This window comes from Hyla sarda, chromosome 1, assembly GCF_029499605.1.
Source record: "Hyla sarda isolate aHylSar1 chromosome 1, aHylSar1.hap1, whole genome shotgun sequence".
Taxonomy (NCBI): Eukaryota; Metazoa; Chordata; class Amphibia; order Anura; family Hylidae; genus Hyla; species Hyla sarda.
The window spans coordinates 223031109-223052694 of record NC_079189.1 but is presented as its reverse complement, the minus strand read 5'-3'; the positions used below and the strand labels follow the sequence as shown (position 1 = coordinate 223052694).

Sequence of the window (21586 nt, the reverse complement as noted above, 5' to 3'; positions counted from 1 at the left end):
TTGGTGTTTTTGGGAATATTTTATCAGATGTGCTCTGGATGCCAACAAAATTTCCTTCTATCCCTACATGTTATAGTATGCCCATTTAAATCAAATGACACTGTCATAACACACATTCAACTCTGTTTGCACAGTCCACTTTAAGAACAATTGAATTCCTAATAGCTCTAGTGTCAGTAAACAAAAACATACCAATACTGTTTTTTCAATATTTTTAACACTTTTCAAAGTGCTGCTAATTACAAGTGATTTATTTAACTACAAGAATAACATAAAATGCTCCCCAATAGGGCAAAATGTAAAGTTGAATCTGAAAAAAGAACACAACCTTAGCGAATTTCCTGGCATTATGTTCTTCAATGGGCCTAGTGCCAACACTCTAAAGGGGATTATATCAGTGTGATTTCAATAGTCCCATAAGGGCAGCAAAAAAATTTGGGCTGTAGTTAGTATACAGCTATTCTTCTAAGTCTACCAAGAGCGACAATGGAGTTAAACTGTAACTGGCTCATAACAACAGTATATGTCAGCATGCATTTCCTTCCCAACAGAATAAAATTTTTTTTTTTTTCAAGCAAATATAGCTAATGCTAAACATTTGACAAATGATATAAAATATATGTACAGTGGGTTAGAGTAGGTTAAGAAAAATCTATCATCTACATCAACGATTGTTCTCACAGAAACACCATGATATACAGTATGTCTTAAAAGATCATTTCTCAATGGTTAAAAGCCAATCTGTATGTAAAATAGTAATATAATGTGACTATTGAGGAGTTCCAGTGGATTTTTCTCTAAAAAGACAGTACATTTCCTAAAAGAATGCATTATATTAGGAATTTATATTACTAATTAGAAATCCATAGAAATGAACAATAAATCTATAATTCATTGGACGACTGCAAGTGTGTAGAGAAGTTTAAGTGGATTTTAGTAATGAGTACTACAGAGTGACCTCAATATTTTGATATTATAAGCAAAAATACTTTGTCTTAGAACATTTAGCTATGTCTGTATTATCATAACCACTGATATTCTGCCTGCAAAACATATCAGGATTGGTTAATGAAACTTATTTATCAGGTCACAGTTATTTTGTTTCATCCCCCACCTCCCTTCGGTAGATCGAAAATAGAATAGAAATTCCACATTTACATTTTATTTCAAGCCATAATACATGGCACATGCTGCTATTCGCTAGAGGCGGGATGACGAATTTCAGAACAGTAATGTGTGAGCATAAAATGTAATTCAATATGCAGCCATTTAAATGTACATTGTATTAGCAGATTGCTCATACTGACATGTGTTGGTTTATACCTCCGCAGACAGCTACATCAAATTAATGAAATAAAATACAAATATCGACTTGCACAAATCCACCTCATTTGTAGCATGGCACTCATTAGGAATAAGAAAATTTAGATGGAAGCCAAAGCTGAGGAATAATAGAAAGAACAACTTCTTTGCCTTGAAGCATGAAATGTACTTGAAGAATCCAAACTGTATAAATTATATATTTAATAAGTTATTGTACCTATATCTGTTACGCCGAGCGCTCCGGGTCCCCGTTCCTCCCCGGAGCGCTCGCCTCATCTTCGTTGTTGCAGCGCCCCGGTCGGATCCACTGACCGGGTGCGCTGCGGTCCCGCCTTCAGCCGGGATGCGATTCGCGATGCGGGTAGCGCCCGCTCGCGATGCGCACCCCGGCCCCCGTACCTGACTCGCTCTCCCTCGGTCCTGTCCCGGCGCGCGCGGCCCCGCTCCCTAGGGCGCGCGCGCGCCGGGTCTCTGCGATTTAAAGGGCCAGTGCACCAATGATGGTGCCTGGCCCAATCTTCCCAATTAGCTTAATTGGCTCCCACCTGTGCACTTCCCTATATCACCTCACTTCCCCTGCACTCCCTTGCCGGATCTTGTTGCCTTAGTGCCTAGTGAAAGCGTTCCCTTGTCTGTTCCTAGCCCGTGTTCCTGACCTCCTGCCGTTGCCCCTGACTACGATCCTTGCTGCCTGCCTCGACCTTCTGCTACGTCCGACCTTGCTTCTGCCTACTCCCTTGTACCTCGCCTATCTTCAGTATCTTCAGCAGCCAGAGAGGTGAGCCGTTGCTAGTGGATACGACCTGGTCACTACCGCCGCAGCAAGACCATCCCGCTTTGCGGCGGGCTCTGGTGAAAACCTGTAGTGGCTTAGAACCGGTCCACTAGCGCGGTCCTCGCCATCCCTCTCTGGCACAGAGGATCCACTACCTGCCAGCCGGCATCGTGACAGTAGATCCGGCCATGGATCCCGCTGAGGTTCCCCTGCCAGTTGCCTCAGATATCACCGCGGTGGTCGCCCAGCAAGCCCGACAGATCGCCCATCTAACCCACCAGCTGTCGGAAATGTCCACCATTGCGCACCAACTTCAGTCGCAACTTCACCAGCAATCTTCTCCTCCGCCAGCTCCTGCACCTCCTCCGCAGCGAGTGGCCACTCCTAGCCTCCGCCTGTCCTTGCCGGACAAATTTAATGGGGACTCTAAGTATTGCCGTGGCTTTCTTTCGCAATGTTCCCAGCACTTGGAGATGATGTCGGACCAGTTTCCTACTGAAAGGTCTAAGGTGGCTTTCGTGTTCTGCCTTCTGTCTGGAAAAGCCCTGTCATGGGCCGCTCCGCTCTGGGACCGCAATGACCCCGTCACTGCCTCTGTACACTCCTTCTTCTCGGAAATTCGAAGTGTCTTTGAGGAACCTGCCCGAGCTTCTTCAGCCGAGATTGCCCTGCTGAACCTGGCCCAGGGTGTTTCTTCCGTTGGCGAGTACGCCATTCAGTTCCGTGCTCTTGCTTACGAGTTGTCCTGGAATAGTGAGGTTCTCTGCGCGACCTTTAAAAAAGGCCTATCCAGCAACATTAAAGATGTTCTGGCCGCACGAGAGACTCCTGCTGACCTACATGAACTCATTCATCTAGCCACTCGCATTGACATGCGTTCTTCCGGATGGCGTCTGGAGCTCCGCCTGGATATGGACTTTGTTCGCACGAAGCGTTTTTTCTCCCCGGCTCCTCTCTCCTCTGGTCCTCTGCAATCTGTTCCTGTGCTTCCCGCCGCGGAGGCTATGCAAGTTGACCGGTCTCGCTTGACACCTCAAGAGAGGACACGACGCCGCATGGAGAATCTTTGCCTGTACTATGCCGGTACCGAACACTTCCTGAAGGATTGTCCTGTCCGTCCTCCCCGCCTGGAAAGACGTACGCTGACTCCGCACAAAGGTGAGACAGTTCTTGATGTCAACTCTGCTTCTCCACGCCTTACTGTGCCTGTGCGGATATCTGCCTCTACCTTCTCCTTCTCTACTATGGTCTTCCTGGATTCCGGATCTGCAGGAAAATTTTTTTTGGCCTCTCTCATCAACAGGTTCTACGTTCCTGTGACCAGTCTCGCCAGACCCCTCTACATCTATTGTTTTTACAATAAAAGATTGGACTGTCTCGTACGTTTCCACACAGAACCCCTCCTAATGTGCATCGGACCTCATCACGGAAAAATTGAGTTTTTTTTCCTCAGGTTCTTTGGCCCCAAGAAGAGGGGGAGACCCAAGGGGGGGGGGTACTGTTACGCCGAGCGCTCCGGGTCCCCGTTCCTCCCCGGAGCGCTCGCCTCATCTTCGTTGTTGCAGCGCCCCGGTCGGATCCACTGACCGGGTGCGCTGCGGTCCCGCCTTCAGCCGGGATGCGATTCGCGATGCGGGTAGCGCCCGCTCGCGATGCGCACCCCGGCCCCCGTACCTGACTCGCTCTCCCTCGGTCCTGTCCCGGCGCGCGCGGCCCCGCTCCCTAGGGCGCGCGCGCGCCGGGTCTCTGCGATTTAAAGGGCCAGTGCACCAATGATGGTGCCTGGCCCAATCTTCCCAATTAGCTTAATTGGCTCCCACCTGTGCACTTCCCTATATCACCTCACTTCCCCTGCACTCCCTTGCCGGATCTTGTTGCCTTAGTGCCTAGTGAAAGCGTTCCCTTATCTGTTCCTAGCCCGTGTTCCTGACCTCCTGCCGTTGCCCCTGACTACGATCCTTGCTGCCTGCCTCGACCTTCTGCTACGTCCGACCTTGCTTCTGCCTACTCCCTTGTACCTCGCCTATCTTCAGTATCTTCAGCAGCCAGAGAGGTGAGCCGTTGCTAGTGGATACGACCTGGTCACTACCGCCGCAGCAAGACCATCCCGCTTTGCGGCGGGCTCTGGTGAAAACCTGTAGTGGCTTAGAACCGGTCCACTAGCGCGGTCCTCGCCATCCCTCTCTGGCACAGAGGATCCACTACCTGCCAGCCGGCATCGTGACAATATCTAGAACCATAATCCTCCGTTAATTCTAAAGCAGTTACTTCTACTATAAGGAACTGAGTTAAGAACAATACCAACTTTTCTCCAAGATAAATGTAACCTCTAACTTTATAATAAACTAGCTGAGTACCCGGCTTTGCCCAGTTTTTCCTTTCTAATCCTTGTTGGGGAGGAAAATAAGCAAAGGAGGAAGCTTTTGACTTCATATCCCGTCCTCATATATTGTTGTCATATCCCAACCCTATATCCGGTCCACATATCCCGTCCTCCTATCCCGACCTCCTATCCCGACCGCCTATCCCGCCCTGTAATATGTGTACCAGGTATTGAAATATCTCCAGCCGTACGGAAGTTATGTGGGAACATACATTTCCCATTGATTTGCATGGGACTTTAAACAAAAACCCCGACACTCACAAATGGGGGTAGTTAAGGGTTAAATTAACTATCCTATATTTTAAGTGGACATATAAGTAAGATGTGACCAAATATTATCGAAATATCTCCAGCCGTTTGGAAGTTATGCAGTAACATATATTTCCCATTGACTTGTATGGGACTTTAAACATAAACCCCGTCCCTGGCAAATGGGAGTGAGTAAGGGTTAAATCACCTATCCTATGTTTGTTGTTGAAATATATAAGTGACATGTGTGCCAAGTTTCATGTTGATATCTTTAACCGTTTGGAAGTTTTTGAGGAACATACACACATACATACATACACACACGTTGAGTTTTTTTTATATATATATATATATATATATATATAGATTTTCATTGCCACTTCATAAAATATTAGTGAATAAATAAATGAAAATACTCTGGGTGTACAAGTGTACTCTAGGCTCCTCATTTAACGCCTTAAGGACCCAGCTCATTTATACCTTAAGGACCCGGCCATTTTTTGCACATCTGACCACTGTCACTTCAAGCATTAATAACTCTTAGATGCTTTTACCTTTCATTCTGATTCAGAGATTGTTTTTTCGTGACATATTCTACTTTTTGTTAGTGGTAAAATTTTGTCGATACTTGTATAGTTTATTGGTGAAAAATTCCAAAATTTGAGGAAAAAATAGAAAATTTTGCTTTTTTTTTACTTTTAAGCTCTCTGCTTATAAGGAAAATGGATATTCCAAATAAATTATATTTTGATTCACATATACAATATGTCTACTTTATATTTTCATCATAAAGTTGACATGTTTTTACTTTTGGAAGACATCAGAGGGCTTCAAAGTTCCGCAGCAATTTTTTACAAAATTTTCAAAATCTGAATTTTTCAGGGACCAGTTCTGATTTGAAGTGGATTTGAAGGGCCTTCTTAATAGAAATACCCCATAAATGACCCCATTATAAAAACTGCACCCCTCAAAGTATTCAAAATGACATTCAAAAGGTTTGTTAACCCTTTAGGTGTTTCACAGGAATAGCAGCAAATTGAAGTAGAAAATTCAAAATCTTCATTTTTTACACTTGCATGTTCTTGTGGACCCAGTTTTTGAATTTTTGCAAGTGGTAATAGGAGAAAAAGCCCCACAAAATTTGTAGCCCAATTTCTCTCGAGTAATGTCGAGTGTTCGGCGGGCAAAGTAGAGGGCTCAGAAGGGAAGAGACAATGGGATTTTGGAGAGTGAATTTTGCTGAAATGGTTTTTTGGGGGGCATGTCGCATTTAGTAAGCCCCTATGGTGCCAGAACAGCAGAAAACCCCCACATGGCATACTATTTTGGAAACTACACCCCTCAAGGCACGTAAACAAGGGGTACAGTGAGCCTTAATACCCCACAAGGGTGTGTAAATGAAAAGATTTTTTTTTTCACTAAACTGCAGTTTTTTCCCCCAAATTTACAAAAGGTACTGGGAGAAAATGCCCCCCAAAATTAGTAACCCCATCTCTTCTGAGTATGGAAATACCGCATGTGTGGACGTCAAGTGCACTGCGGGCGCACCAGTATGCTCAGAAGGGAAGGAGTCACATTTGGCTTTTGGAAAGCAAATTTTGCTGAAATGGTTTTTGGTGGGCATGTCGTATTTAGGAAGCCCCTATGGTGCCAGCAAAAAAAAACAAAAAAAAACACATGGCAATACTATTTTGGAAACTACACCCCTCAAGAAACATAACAAGGGGTATAGTGAGCCTTAACACCTCACCGGTGTTTCACAACTTTTTGTAAAATTTGGATGTGTAAATGAAAAAAAAAAAAAAATCACTAAAATGCTGGTTTTTATTCACTAAAATGCTGGGTAATAGGAGAAAATTACCCCCAAAATTTGTAACCCCATTTCTTCTGAGTATGGAAATACCCCATGTGTGGACATCAAGTGCTCTGCTGGCGCACTACAATGCTCAGAAGAGAAGGAGCACCATTGAGCTTTTGAAGAGTGAATTTGTTCCGAATGTTTACAAAGCCCCCATGGTGCCAGGACAGTGGACCCCCCCCCCCCCCCCACATGTGACCCAATTTTGGAAACTACACCCCTCACAGAATTTAATAAAAGGTGCAGTGAGCATTTTCACCTCACTGGCATTTGACAGATCTTTGGAACAGTGGGCTGTGCAAATGAAAAATTACATTTTTCATTTTCATGGACCACTGTTCCAATAATCTGCCAGACACCTATGGGGTGTAAATGCTCACTGTACCCCTTATTACATTACATGAGGGGTGTAGTTTCCAAAATGGGGTCACATGGGGGGGGGGGGCTCCATTGTTCTGGCACTATGGGGGCTTTGTAAACACAGGTGGCCTTCAATTCCAAAAAATTTTCTCTTCAAAATCCCAATGGCGCTCCTTCTCTTCTGAGTATTGTAGTGCGCCAGCTCCTTCTCTTCTGAGTACTGTAGTGTGCCAGCAGAGCACTTTACATCCACATATGAGGTATGTTCTTACTCAGAAGAAATGGGGTTACAAATTTTGGGGGGTCTTTTTTTTCTATTTTCCCTTGTGAAAATGAAAAATTTAGGGTAACACCAGCATTTTAGTGAAATTTATTTTTTCTTCATTTCCCATCCAACTTGTAACAAGAATTCGTCAAACACCTGTGGGGTGTTAAGGCGCATTATACCCCTTGTTACGTTCCGTTAGGGGTATAGTTTCCAAAATGGGGTCACATGTGGGTATTTATTTTTTTGTGTTTATATCAGAACCGCTGTAAAATCAATTTAGGCCTCAATCAATTTAGGCCTCAAATGTGCATAGTGCGCTCTCACTCCTGAGCCTTGTTGTGCGCCCGCAGAGCATTTTATGCCCCCATATGGGGTATTTTGGGGGTATTTTTTTCCTTTTACCGCTTCTGAAAATAAAAAGTATGGGGCAACACCAGCATGTTAGTGTAAAAATGTTTATTTTTTTTTTACACTAACAGGCTGGTGTAGCCCCCAACTTTTCCTTTTCATAAGGGGAAAAAGGAGAAAAAGCCCCCCAAAACCTGTAGTGCAATTTCTCCCGAGTACGGAGATACCCCATATGTGGCCCTAAACTGTTTCCTTGAAATACGACAGGGCTCTGAAGTGAGAGAGCACCATGCGCATTTGAGGACTAAATTAGGGATTGCATAGGGGTGAACATAGGGGTTTTCCACGCCAGACATTCACAAACAGGGTGCCTCCAGCTGTTGCTAAACTCACAGCATACCTGGACAGTCAGTGGCTGTCCGGAAATGCTGGGAATTGTTGTTTTGCAACAGCTGGAGGCTTCGTTTTGGAAACATTGCCGTACAATACGTTTTTCATTGTAAGGGGGTGTATATGTAGTGTTTTACCCTTTATTTTGTGTTAGTGTAGGGATTTTAGGGTACATTCGCACTGGCGGCTTACGGCGAGTTTCCCGCTAGGAGTTTGCGCTGCGGCGAAAAATTTGCCGCAGCCCATACTTGAAGCAGAAAACTCACTGTAAACTAGTCCGTGTGAATGTACCCTGTACATTCACATTGGGGGGGGGCATGTACTGACAGACCGTGCATGCTGGGAGTTGTACTTTTGCAACAGCTGGAGGCACACTGGTTGGAAAACCTTCAGTTAGGTTCTATTACCTAACTCAGTATTTTACAACCAGTGTGCCTCCAGCTGTTGCAAAACTACAACTCCCAGCATGTACTGATCGCCAAAGGGCATGCTGGGAGATGTAGTTATGCAACAGCTGGAGGTACGCAACTACAACTCCCAGCATGCCGAGACAGCTGTTTTCTGTTTGGGTATGCTGGGATTTGCAGTTTTGCAACATCTGGGTGGCTACAGTTTAGAGACCACTGCACAGTGATCTCCAAACTGTGGCCCTTCAGATGTTGCAAAACTATAAATCCCAGCATGCCCAGACAGCAGGCTGCTGGGAGTTGTAGTTTTGCAAGATCTAGAGGGCCACAGTTTAGAGATCACAGCTCAGTGATTTCCAAACTGCAGCCCTCCAGCTGTTGCAAAACTACAAATCTCAGCATGCCCACACAGCAAACAGCTGTCTGGGCATGCTGGAAGTTGTAGTTTTGCAACATCTGGAGGGCTACAGTTTAGAGACCACGGTATAGTGGTCTCAAACTGTAGACCTCCAGATGTTGCTAAGCAACTCAACGGCTTCCGTAGGATAAAGGGAGCCGCATCGCAGTCCTCTTCTTCCATCGATCTCCCACCACCGATCGCTACCTGCTGATGGGTAAGTGGACTTCGGCGCCGGTCCCTGTTGGTTTCCCCGTTCTGCCCGGCCTATTGTGGGTGGGCAGAATGGGGAAACCAAAAGTTAAACCCCCCGCCCTGATCTGCTATTGGTCGTCGCTATGGTCAGAATGAGGTACTGAGTAACATATCTTTTTGCGTGGGATCTGACAGGTATGCTAAGTTTTTATACTTAATGTCACCTGTTTTATTTTGCCAAACAGCTGGAAAAATGAAAAAGATGAAGAAAGCGGGGGCAGGATCACTATGATTTACACTGAACCACTCAAGCGTTTCAGAGAAATCGTAGATTAAAAAAGCAGCCGGGACCCGAGTAGCTAGTCATTGAGGTGGTTCCTGGCATCTGCCTGCTGCCCCACCAGCTTAGAGTAACACATCTATACTTAAACACAGCTATGGAGAGATAAATCAGTAAAGGCTGGCAAGGTGAAGATCCGCTTGCAGGGACCACCATACCTTCCCCCCCCCCCCCCCCTTCATTGACTAATTATCCTGGTCCCTGATTTTGAGCGTTTCAGAGTAAATCAATGTGTACCCGGACATGCTCTATGTACCAGTTTTATGCTGTACATAGTTTAGAAAGCATAAAACAAGTAACAGTTTTCCATTAATGGAGCAGCCCCACAGCTCAAGCAGTAGAGCTGTCCTATAGCAATGTACAAAAAAGTGAAATAAAAAAAAATCTAAAGTACAGGGTGGGCCACTTATATAGATACGCCTTAATAAAATGGGAATGGTTGGTGATATTAACTTCCTGTTTGTGGCACATTAGTATATGTGAGGGGGGAAACTTTTCAAGATGGGTGGTGACCATGGCGGCCATTTTGAAGTCGGCCATTTTGAATCCAACTTTTTTTTTTTCAATAGGAAGAGGGTCATGTGACACATCAAACTTATTGGGAATTTCACAAGAAAAACAATGATGTGCTTGGTTTTAACGTAACTTTATTCTTTCATGAGTTATTTACAAGTTTCTGACCACTTATAAAATGTGTTCAATGTGCTGCCCATTGTGTTGGATTGTCAATGCAACCCTCTTCTCCCACTCCTCACACACTGATAGCAACACCGCAGGAGAAATGTATCCATAGTTTCAGGTGCTACAAAATGGTCAAAAGAATTGGAACAGGACCCTCAGTTTACGCAGAAGATTTTGTTCAGTGATGAGGCAAACTTTTATGTGAATGGTGAAGTTAACAAACAAAACCACCGCTATTGGTCTGACACTAACCCACATTGGATAGATCCCTCCAAGACTGTTGGAACACAAAAATTGATGGTATGGTGTGGTTTATGGGGTAAAAGATAGTGGGGCCATTCTTCATCAATGGAAACCTCAAGGCCACTGGATAGGTGAAATTGCTACATGATGATGTGTTTCCCTCTTTATGCACTGAAGCTGGTACGTTCCCTGAGTTTTTCCAGCAAGATGGTGCACCACCACATTATGGGTGTCCGGTCCGGGCATTCTTAGATGAACAGTTTCCTGGAAAGTGGATTGGTCGTCGTGGGCAAGTTGAATGGCCCCAAAGGTCTCCCGATCTGACCCCCTTAGACTTTTATCTTTGGGGTCATCTGAAGGCAATTGTCTATGCTGTGAAGATACGAGATGTGCAGCAGCTGAAACTACGGATACTGGAAGCCTGTGCTAGCATTTCTCCTGTGGTGTTGCTATCAGTGTGTGAAGAGTGGGAGAAGAGGGTTGCATTGACAATCCAACACAATGGGCAGCACATTGAACACATTTTATAAGTGGTCAGAAACTTGTAAATAACTCATGAAAGAATAAAGCTACGTTAAAACCAACCACAACATTGTTTTTCTTGTGAAATCCCCAATAAGTTTGATGTGTCACATGGCCCTCTTCCTATTGAAAAAACTAAAGTTGAATTCAAAATGGCCAACTTCAAAGTGGCCGCCATGGTCACCACCCATCTTGAAAAGTTTCCCCCCTCACAAATACTAATGTGCCACAAACAGGAAGTTAATATCACCAACCATTCCCATTTTATTAAGGTGTATCCAAATAAATGGCCCACCCTGTAGAAACAGATGAGAAGCTCTAAACACTTCCTTCAAAGTGGACCTGTCAGCAGGAAAATGCATATAAATTAGCACACTTTATGTTTAAAATTAAATCTTCATAATCTTTTCCAGTGCCGCGATAAAAGCCTTTTTGTTAGTAGGTAAATGTGGCTCAAAAGCTCTTGAGGTGATCCCAAGGATGGTAAACACCTACGTAAGTCCAGCCCATGTCTTAATCGCCAAGTCCGTATCCGTTTGCATCCACCTACCAAATTTGACTAACAGGTATTAAATAAAGATAACATTGGTTGGACCTGGGGTTTTACAGTCTTGGGAAATGTACCCTGGGCTTTTAAGCATATTAACATATTAACAAAAAGGCTTATATTTCAGAGCTGGAATGGACTAAAAAGTATGATTGGAATTCTAGCTATAGGCTTATTTAACCCCGTAAATTTACGTCCTGGTGAGCTGGTACCTAACGCACCAGGACGTACATTTACGTCCTATGCATAACCGTGAGCATCGGAGCGATGATCGGGTCACGCGCGGCAGGTGCCGGCTGTTGGTAATGGCGGAGATCCGATCATCCAGAAGGGCAGACAGAGGTCCCCTCACCTGCCTCCGCTGCCTTCCACAGGTCTTCTGCTCTGGTCTGCGATCGAGCAGACCAGAGCAGAAGATGACCGATAATACTGATCAGCGCTATGTCCTATGCATAGCACTGAAGAGTATTAGCAATCGAATGATTGCTATAAATAGTCCCCTATGGGGAATATTAATGTGTAAAAATATAAGTAAAAAAGTTTTTTTTTTTAATTTGAAAAACCCCCTCCCCCAATAAAAACGTAAATTGTCCCATTTTCCCTATTTCACCCCCAAAAAGTGTAAAAAATATTTTTATATACATATTTGGTATCGCCGCGTGCGTAAATATCCGAACTATTAAAATAAAATGTTAATGATACCATACGGTGAACGTAGTGAACGTAATAAAAAAAGAAAAAAAGCCCAAAATAGCTGCCTTTTTATAACATTTTATTCCCCAAAAAAATGAATTAAAATTGCAGTTTTCTTTTTAATTTCCCCACACAAATAGTATTTTTTTGGTTGCACCATAAATTTTATGGTAAAGTGAGTGATGCATTACAACGGACAACTGGTCGCGCAACAAACAAGCCCTCATTCTAGTCTGTGAATAAAAATATAAAAGAGTTATGATTTTTTGAAGGCGAGGAGGAAAAAACGAAAACGTAAAAATAAAATTCTCCTTATAAGAGTCCTTAAGGTCCAAATGGGCTGAGCCCTTAAGGGGTTAAAGACAGGTTTTACTATAGACAAGTTATAGACATCATGTTAGGAAACAGGATTTATAATATAAAGTTACATTAACTGCATCTTTTCGTAGTTTTCTCACAAAAGGTTTATCCCAAATAGATTAAGGGACCACACACAGATTTGGAATTTATGTCACTCTCTTAGAAGCACATGGTGCCTGTGAAAATACAGGTGACATAGTCTCATCTAAATTAAATAAAAAAGAACAAAGCAAACAACTGGATAGTCTCTTTATAGTCACCCCCTTGAGAGATGGAAGAAAAATTAGGATTACATTTGACACTATATTTCCGAAATGTATGCCTAGGAAACCATTTCTACTGTGATAAAGTGTACACTGTGACATATATGAAAATAGATTAGTGTACTGCAATAGATATAACACTGCACACCTCTGGAGAGAAGGGAAATACAATACAATCAATAGTTGCTGAGAAGGCTACACATTAGTAATTGTATATGAACACACCGTAAAGAGTGAAGTGTTCTTTTCTGGTCTTAATTGCTTTCATTATTTTATATCTGAGATTTATTTTTGTAGGTAATAATTCTTTATTCCTAATTATGGGAGAGAACATGACATACATGACACTTTCAGGCATGAGTACCCTAAAATGTATTAATATTAAAACTAAAGTGTGTACTATTCCAAAACCTTTATGTTTATGTTGTAACTTCAAGGGGGTTATCCTAAGATTACAACCTATCACCTAACCACAGGATGGCTGGTAAGTATCTAGTCTATGACTATTGTCCCTAGGGTGAGTGGAGCGGCAGCACACATGCTTGACTGTCAAGCACTGTACTCTTCTGTCTTCAGTGGTCCCATAGTGAGTTAACAGAGTGTCAGTCAAGCATGGCCTTTATTTACTCGAGGGACTTGTAGTCTCACGTGTGTGTGAAAGCATTCTAATGGTCATATAGTGAATAATGGTCTTAATGGGGTATACCGGTTTCAGAAAATTGTATTTGAAGAAATGTAAACAAGGAAAGTCTATGTACTCATTTCAATGTTCCTAAGCCTTTTTTTTTTTGTTCCAAGGTAAAAGAAATTAGGCATTACAGTGGTCCCTCAACATACAATGGTAATTCGTTCGAAACGACCCATCGTTTGTCAAATCCATCATATGTTGAGGGAGTCGTGCAATGTAAAGTATAGGAAGTTATACTCACCTGTCCCCACCGCTCCAGACCGCGTCCTCACCGCTCCCGATGCTGTCCCACTGCTCCGGCGTCTTCTTCGGGATCCTCCGGCTTTTTCCGCATCTTCTCCGGTGTCGGGGCCTCCCTTTCTGGTGACGTTATTACGTTGCGGTGCCAGGACGGCGTGTGCACGACATAATAACGACGCCGGAAAGCAAGGCCCGGACCCCGGAGAAGATGCAGAAAACGCCGGAGGATCGCAAAGTGGACCCGGGGATAGGTAAGTGAACCTGTCCGGGATGCTTAAACTGCTATCCAACAGCAGCTTAAGCATTTTGCGCTGTCGGATAGCAGTTAATGCGATGGCATATAATGATAGCAGTTAATACGATGACATATAAAAGCATCGTATGTCGATGCTGACATCAACATGCGATGGCCTCTGAGAGGCCATCGTATGTCGATTTGATAATATGTCGGGGCCATCACATGTCGGGGGGTTACTGTACACATTTCCCTGAGTCATCCATCTTCAAACTGTATTACTTCTTACATTCATAGACACAGACTCATACACATGGAGAATTTGTGTGTGTGTGTGTGTGTGTGTATATATGTGTGTATATATATATATATATATATACCGTATTTATCAGCGTATAACACGCACTTTTTAGGCTAAAATTTTTAGCCTAAAGTCTACCTGCGTGTTATACGCCGATAAACTGCTGCAGTTCAATGATTTAAAGCGGGCGCTTTATATCAATGAACTGCAGAGGCTTTGCAGGTGCAGAGACCTGCCGTCGCTGCCGGCTTCTCTGCCCCTGCCTGTCCTGGGGTCTAGAGCCCTGCTGCCGGCCTTTCTCTCCCCCTGGCTATCGGTGCCGCTGCCCGTTCTCTCCCCCTGGCTATCGGTGCCGCTGCCCCATTGAATGCGCCGATAGCCAGGGGGAGAGAAGAGGTGCCGGCAATGGGGCAGCGGCGCCGATAGCCAGCGGGAGAGAAGGGGCAGCGGCACCCATTGCCGGCGCCGCTGCCCCGTTGCCTCCCCCATCCCCGGTTGTATAATTACCTGTTGCTGGGGTCGGGTCCGCTCTGCTTCAGGCCTCAGGTGTGCATCCCCTGCGTCGTCGCTATGCGCTGCGAGACGCAAGGACGTCACTCGTCATTGCACCGCGCCGTGCAGTGCATAGCAACGATGCAGGGGACGCACACCGGAGGCCTGAAGCAGCGCGGACCCGACCCCGGCAACAGGTAATTATACAACCGGGGATGGAGGAGGCAACGGGGCAGCAGTGCCGGCAATGGGTGCCGCAGCCCCTTCTCTCCCGCTGGCTATCGGCGCCGCTGCCCCATTGCCGGCGCCGCTTCTCTCCCCCTGGCTATCGGCGCCGGCAATGGGGCGCCGGCACCGATAGTCAGGGGGAGAGAACGGGCAGCAGCGCAGATAGCCAGCGGGAGAGAAGTGGCGGCAGCAGGGCTCTAGACCCCAGGACAGACAGGGGGAGAGAAGCGGGCAGCGACGGCCTCTCTCCCCCTGCCTTTCCTGGGGGCTTCTGCGGGGTCAGAAACAGTGTATCGGGGTATACGCATGCACACACAGACACACATACATATATATGCTCACACACATACATGCACATGAAAAACACATTTTAAACTTTGTGCAGACTCTAAATGCTAATAATGGTAGCAATGACTGTAAATATTTGGTCATACGTAGTCAAAAACACACTTACCAACACAATAACCCACTAAATTGAGATACTGTCCATCAGGGCATGAAGTCTTGCAGATTCCTGCAGTAAGAGTTGCATGAGGGTGACATGTCAGGCAATGCGCATCTGATGGACCGTTGCACTCTTTGCAGGATGGGTGGCATACTAGAAAAACAGAATAGGAAAAATTTACTATATCCAGGAAAAACTCCAAAATGAACCAATATTCTTCAAGCCTCACTGAAAGAATTATGTAACTTCTGTCAAATAAGCAAGCTACATTTTAAATTGATCCAGCATTTAAAATACACACAGTACCTCCATTAAAGAAGCATTCTGGAAATAGTTTATTTGCTTTTATAATGCAGCATATGCTATTATTAGAGAATAATGTAAAGGTTATTGTGTATATCTATTTTATTTGATGTGTCAAGTATGGATTGTCTGCTATTCTGGTTCCATTTTCCTCTCTGTTATGGTTTCCTAATATCTCTGGCTAACACAGAAGAGCAAAAAAATGGGTTGGGAGCTCTACATAAAAAGAAAACCGAGGATACTGTGATACACATTACCCTATGTGTCCAAGATATAGAAGAACAAAATATTGTAACAGTCATGCTAGGTTAAGGCTGCATTATGTCTTCCGCAGGGCCCTCGCATCAGACATAGGATGATGGAAGGTAAATAAAATAATTGTGCTAAAAATTAAAAATAATATAGAAGATGGTTTCCCAATGGCATATAATCTCACTAAGAGGGCTGGAGATCTTAATTTAGAGTCCTTCCACCAAATATAATATCAGGATATTGTCTTTTCTCGGGGCGTGGCGAGACGCAGACGAAGATGGCCGCACGGACCTAGAGCTCCTGACCACGAGGTCTGATGCCCTGCTCCATTAGCCTTCCACCGCTGCCTGCTTATGGCGAAACCATCCAGGAAGCCATCTAAGAGACCCCCTGCTACCGCACGTCCGTCCCCGACCTCTGGAAACCGTAGTGTCCGGGACTTCTTCTGCCGGTCTCCCGCCCCAGGCCTTTTTCACCAACCTGCCGGAGCGAGCCCTGAATACAGCCTGCGCTCCCGGCCGGGACCTTCTGCATCCCCCCGGGTGGCTGAGGATTGTGCACGGCCGCGACTGTGTCCCTGCCCGCCCGCTGTGCCGCTTTCCTCACCTGCTCCAGCGGCCTCAGAGCTCTCCGGTCCTGGGGTGAAGGGCCCATGTACTCTTCCTGAGGACCTGACTGCGGGGCCGAAGACTCGTCCCTCTGCCTGGCTCTTTGCACACAGTGAGGTACCGCTCCCAACTCCGGCTGTCCCCCAGTGCCGCTCTGCATCTCCTGCCTGGCAGTCTGGTCTCCCCTGCCTCTCTCCTTCCTCATTGAGCCCTCTCCATAAAGGGCCCCGGGATACTCCTCAGCCTACCTGGGCCTCAGTAGTCGGGAGTTCCCTGGCCTACACTCTCCCCTCATTCTCCCTGTTTCAGACCCCTGCAGTGCCCAGGCCCCAATCTGCTGCTCTGGCTCTCGGGCAGGCCCCTGTGGACTGGGCTTCCCCCCCTGCCTGTACAGCTCCTGCTACTCCTGAGGGAGCCCTGGCCCCTGGACTGCCTAGAATCCCGCACTGGCCTGCGCCACCTGTGGAACCCTCAGTAGCCCCCACCCAGGAAGTCGCCATGCATCCCACTCCGATGTCTGGCACTATCCCTCCCATGGATGGTCGGAAGTCCCCGCCTTGGGACGCCCTCTCTGGGGTACCCCTGGAGCCCTCTGGCCGCCCTACACCTCCTCCGACACCAATTGACTTTTCACAGCTTTTATCACTTCTACCCTCCAAAGAGGAGTTCCGCTCCATAATTGCTGAAGTTAAGGAGGTCTGTCGGGCGGAGATTGCCTCCATTCGTCAGGATTTACAGCATGTCTCTGATCGAGTGGAGACTTTGGAAAAGACCCATGACTCTACCAGGGACTATGTGGCTCAACTCCAGTCTGTGGTTGCCGCCCAATCAGAGTTCCTCAGCAACATGCATAACCATCTGGAGGACTTTGACAACAGGGGCCGTCGCCATAACATCCGGGTCCATGGCCTCCCTGAGTCTACATGGGATGCAGATCTCCCAGACGTGCTGGAAACTATTTTCAACCTTATCTTGGGTGAGTCGCCACCCGTCCACATTAAGCTGGACAGAGCTCATCGTGCCCTCCGTCCCAGACCGTCCAGCGGACCCCCTCGGGATGTCATCTGTTATGTCAATGATTTTCTCTTCAAGGAAGCTATCATGGCTAAAGCACGTGCTCAGCGGAATTTCGACTTTGGCAGGGCCCCCATCCAGCTGTTTAAGGACCTCTCCTGCATCACTCTCCGGAAGAGATGTATGCTCCAACCGCTACTGGCAGTCCTCCGTGACCACCACATTCCTTATCGCTGGAGCTTCCTGTTTGCCTTACTAGCTCGTAAGGATGGACGCTCTGCTGTACTACGCTCCTACTCTGACATCCCAGGCTTCTGCTCTGCCCTAGATGTCCCTACTCCCCAGGTGGTGGATTGGGGTCTCTCACCTCCGCCCCTCCCCCCCCCCCCCCCCTCCGTGTGGCAACCGGTCTGCCGTCGACTATCAGGAGGACATAAGATTCAGACCTCATCTGCCAGGCCCGGAGCTCCTCCTGTGCCTCCTTGACCTCAGCGCGGACTAACCGGCTAATTCTTGTACCCTGTATGTGGACTTTGGGGTTCCTTGGATGGGTCACTTGATTGCTCCCACTGGACTTTCCCATTTCGTGGACGGTTGTGTTTTTTTGTGTGGTTTCTCCTGCATTTTTTTTCTTTTTTGACAAAAGTTGCAGTGGTTTTCCTTTTTATTGCCTTCTTTTGGCATGGCCTCGTGGGGAGGTGTTGCTTCGTGTTAGAGTTACCTTCCTGAAAGGTTTTCTCTCATTTTCCCACTGAGGCCTTCCCAAACGCTGTAGTACTCTCTGGGTACCTCGATGTCCCAGAGGAGGACCTGGTTTTGGCCTCTTCTTTCACCTTGGTGTCAAAGGTAAATTTTCTGACGTGTTGTTTTGATGTATTTTTGTATTATCTGTTTGTTTTTTTGTTTTGTTTTTTGTCTCCCTGTTACCCTTTGTATACTCCCACTCTCCTTTCCCTCCCCTTCCTCTCTTTCAGGCCTCTGGAGTTGTCTATGGCGCTTCCCCCTCCTGACTTCCTGGTGTGGGGTGCATGGTTTCCGGAATCCCTTGGCTGTATTTGGGTGAGTGAGTACTCTTCGTGAGCTCCTGGGTCCCTTCATTCCTGTGACCATGGATAAATGTGTCTCCTTGAACGTACAGGGCCTTAACTCCCCCTTAGCCGACGCCTTCTGCAACGGGAGTTGTTGACGAAGAAGGCGGATATAGTCTTTCTTCAGGAGACACATTTTGACCACTCTGGCTCATTTCAATTCCTGCATCATCTCTATCCGCTTGCCTTTTCGGCCTCTTCGGGTAGGAAGATGGCCGGAGTGGCAATCCTTATCTCTAGGTCTTGCCCTATTCAAGTAGCCTCCTCCTTTCTAGACCCCCATGGGAGATACGTGGTGGTGGAGGGTTCCCTTGGTGGTAAGCCCCTTCTTCTCTGTAATGTGTATACCCCGAACACCTTCCAGATCCCCTTTTTGCGTCGGGTGCTCGCGCAGCTGCATAAATATCCGCTGTTGACCTGGCTTTTCGGCAGATATTTTAACCTTATTTTTTCCCCCTCCATGGATCGGCACTCTATGCAGGGTACCCCCGGTCGAACTGCGTCTCGCTTCTTTATTTCGACATTTAATTCGTTCTTCCTCCTTGTATGATTTGTGGAGGGTTAATCATCCTACTGATAGATCATTCTCATTTTATTCCCATCCGCATAAATTGCATACTCGCATAGATAATTTTTTCGGTAATCTGCCTATGGTGCGCATGCTGACCTCGGCCTCCCTAGACCCCATCTCCTGGTCCGACCATGGGCTGGTGCTCCTGTCTTTTTCTCCCTTTTCTTCCCTTCCCCGGCGCTGCCACTGGTGCCTTTGCTCAAGTCTCTGCCCTCCCTGGAGTCGATCCAGGCCTCCATTGTTGACTACTTCTCTCTCAACCAGGGGTCGGTCTCCTCTCAGGCGGTCCTTTGGGAAGCCCACAAGTCCGTGGTCCAGGGTCACTGTATTGCCCTGGGTTCCCGTTTGAAACGAGACGCTGTGGCCCGGTCCCGGGAATTGCAGACACTAATTCGCTCTCTGGAGGTGGAATTGCTAACTTCCCCTTCTCTTTCGGTCCTGAGGTGTCTGGTCGCAGCCCGTGCTCAATTGGGTGAGCTTACCCTTCGTAAGGTGGAGCGGCAACTGCTTTATGCTAAACAAAGGTTCTATGAAAAGGGCAATAAAGCCCATTCACTATTGGCTAGACGTTTGAGAGATCGCGCTGCTGCACAGACGCCTTCGGCTTTGAAGGACCCCTCTGGCACGCTTCACTATCACCCTGATGCTATTTCTCGCCTTTTTACTGACTACTATTCTAAACTTTACTCTTTTCCTTCTCAACTCCTATCTGACCCTGGGGAGCGAGATGCCCTACTTGACTCCTTCCTAGCGAATTGCCATCTCCCATCCCTTACTTCCGCTGACTTGGCTACTCTTAATGCTCCGATCACGCTGAAAGAATTAAAGGAGGTTCTTAAGTCTTTACCTTCCGGACGCTCCCCGGGAACCAATGGCTTTACTTACCTGTACTACAAGACCTTTTCTGCCCTGCTTCTTCCCCACCTTGTTTCTCTCTTTAACTCTTTCCTGGGGGAGGAGGAGATCCCGCAGTCTTTTTTACACTCCTTGCTCACCCTTATCCCCAAGCCCGGGAAGGACCCTCACGATTGCTCTAGCTACAGGCCCATTGCCTTACTGAACTCTGACCTTAAATTGTTCTCTAAAGTTTTGGCCGCCCGACTCGGCTGTCTCCTCCCCTCTCTCATCCATAAAGACCAAGTGGGCTTTGTTCCCTGTAGACAGGGGGGAGATAACACGAGGAGGGTGATCGATCTCATAGACTTGGTTAATAAACGCTCTGAGCAAGCAGTAGTCCTTAGCTTGGATGCAGAGAAGGCCTTTGATAGGCTAGGTTGGCCTTTCCTATTTGCCACCCTCAAAAAATTTCCTGACAGCACTGTGGGGTCTCTATTCTTCCCCCACAGCCTCTTTAAAGCTTCCTCATGCTGTCTCTCCGCCCTTACCTCTGCATAATGGTACCAGGCAGGGATGTCCGCTATCTCCTCTGATCTTTGCTTTATGTATTGAACCTTTAGCAGCTATCATACGTGGGTGTGCGGACATCTCTGGGGTTACTCTTCATGACTGGGAATTCAAAATTTGTCTGTTTGTGGACGATGTCCTTCTCACTCTTACTAAGCCTGCCCTCTCTCTCCCCAGCCTATATAGGGTCTTGAGCACTTTTGGCACTCTTTCTGGCTATAAGGTTAATCTTTCCAAAACCGAGGCTCTGGCCTTGAACCTCCCGCCCTCCCTCTCTTACCAACTTAGAACTGCCTACTCCTTTCAATGGTCGCCCTCTGCTATCACCTACCTTGGTGTTCGTCTTACTTCTAGCTACTCATCTCTCTACTCTACCAACTTTATCCCCTTGCTCCAACAGCTGCGTGCCCTGATGGATAAATGGCGCTCCCAATATATCTTGTTTTTCGGCAGCATAGCGGCGGTTAAGATGACTATATTTCTTAAACTGCTCTACTTTTTTGAGACACTCCCGGTTCGTGTACCGTTGGCAGCGCTGAAGGCTTTTCAATCGGCTATTTTTCGCTTTATCTGGAATGGTAAAAGGCATCGCCTCCCCATGTCGGTAATGCTAGCTAGTCGGAACACGGGAGGGCTATCTGTACAAGATGTCACTAAGTATTATTGGGCTGCTCATTTGCGTCATCTTGCTGCCTGGGCATCGTACTGTGCATACAACCACTGGATGGAGCTGGAAAAGCTTTGGTTGGCCCCCCATCCATCCTAACACATTTCTTTGGAGCTGCCCTCCCCCGCCACCGCGACGGGTCCCTTACTGGGTCCTATGTCCTTCTCCCGTTATGTCTGGGGATACTGCTTCAGGAAATTCCAGCTTTCTTCTCGTATTTCTCCTCTACGCTCTTTTCTCTATGACCCATCCTTCCCCCCGGGCCTCACTTCCCCTAGGGTTAGGGAATGGGGGGGGGGGGGGTAGAGGGTTATTCTGTTGGGCGGACTTGGTTAACCCCCTTTTACACGTGCATTACTCCAGTTAGAGGAACTATTATCCCGTTACGGTCTTCCCATCTCTAAACGCTTCCGTTACTCCCAGCTACGGCACTTTATGATGTCGTCTC

At 46.6% G+C, this 21586-nt stretch overlaps 1 protein-coding gene across 2 annotated transcripts in view; it reads right to left on the bottom strand.

Moving 5' to 3' along the window:
• Positions 1-21586, bottom strand: part of FRAS1 (Fraser extracellular matrix complex subunit 1) — a 596246-nt gene that overhangs the window by 221675 nt on the left and 352985 nt on the right. For both annotated transcript variants that reach the window (XM_056568808.1, XM_056568807.1), the window contains exon 20: positions 15241-15384. In XM_056568808.1, coding sequence (XP_056424783.1) covers positions 15241-15384 — 144 coding nt within the window. The remainder of the gene's footprint in view (positions 1-15240; positions 15385-21586) is intronic.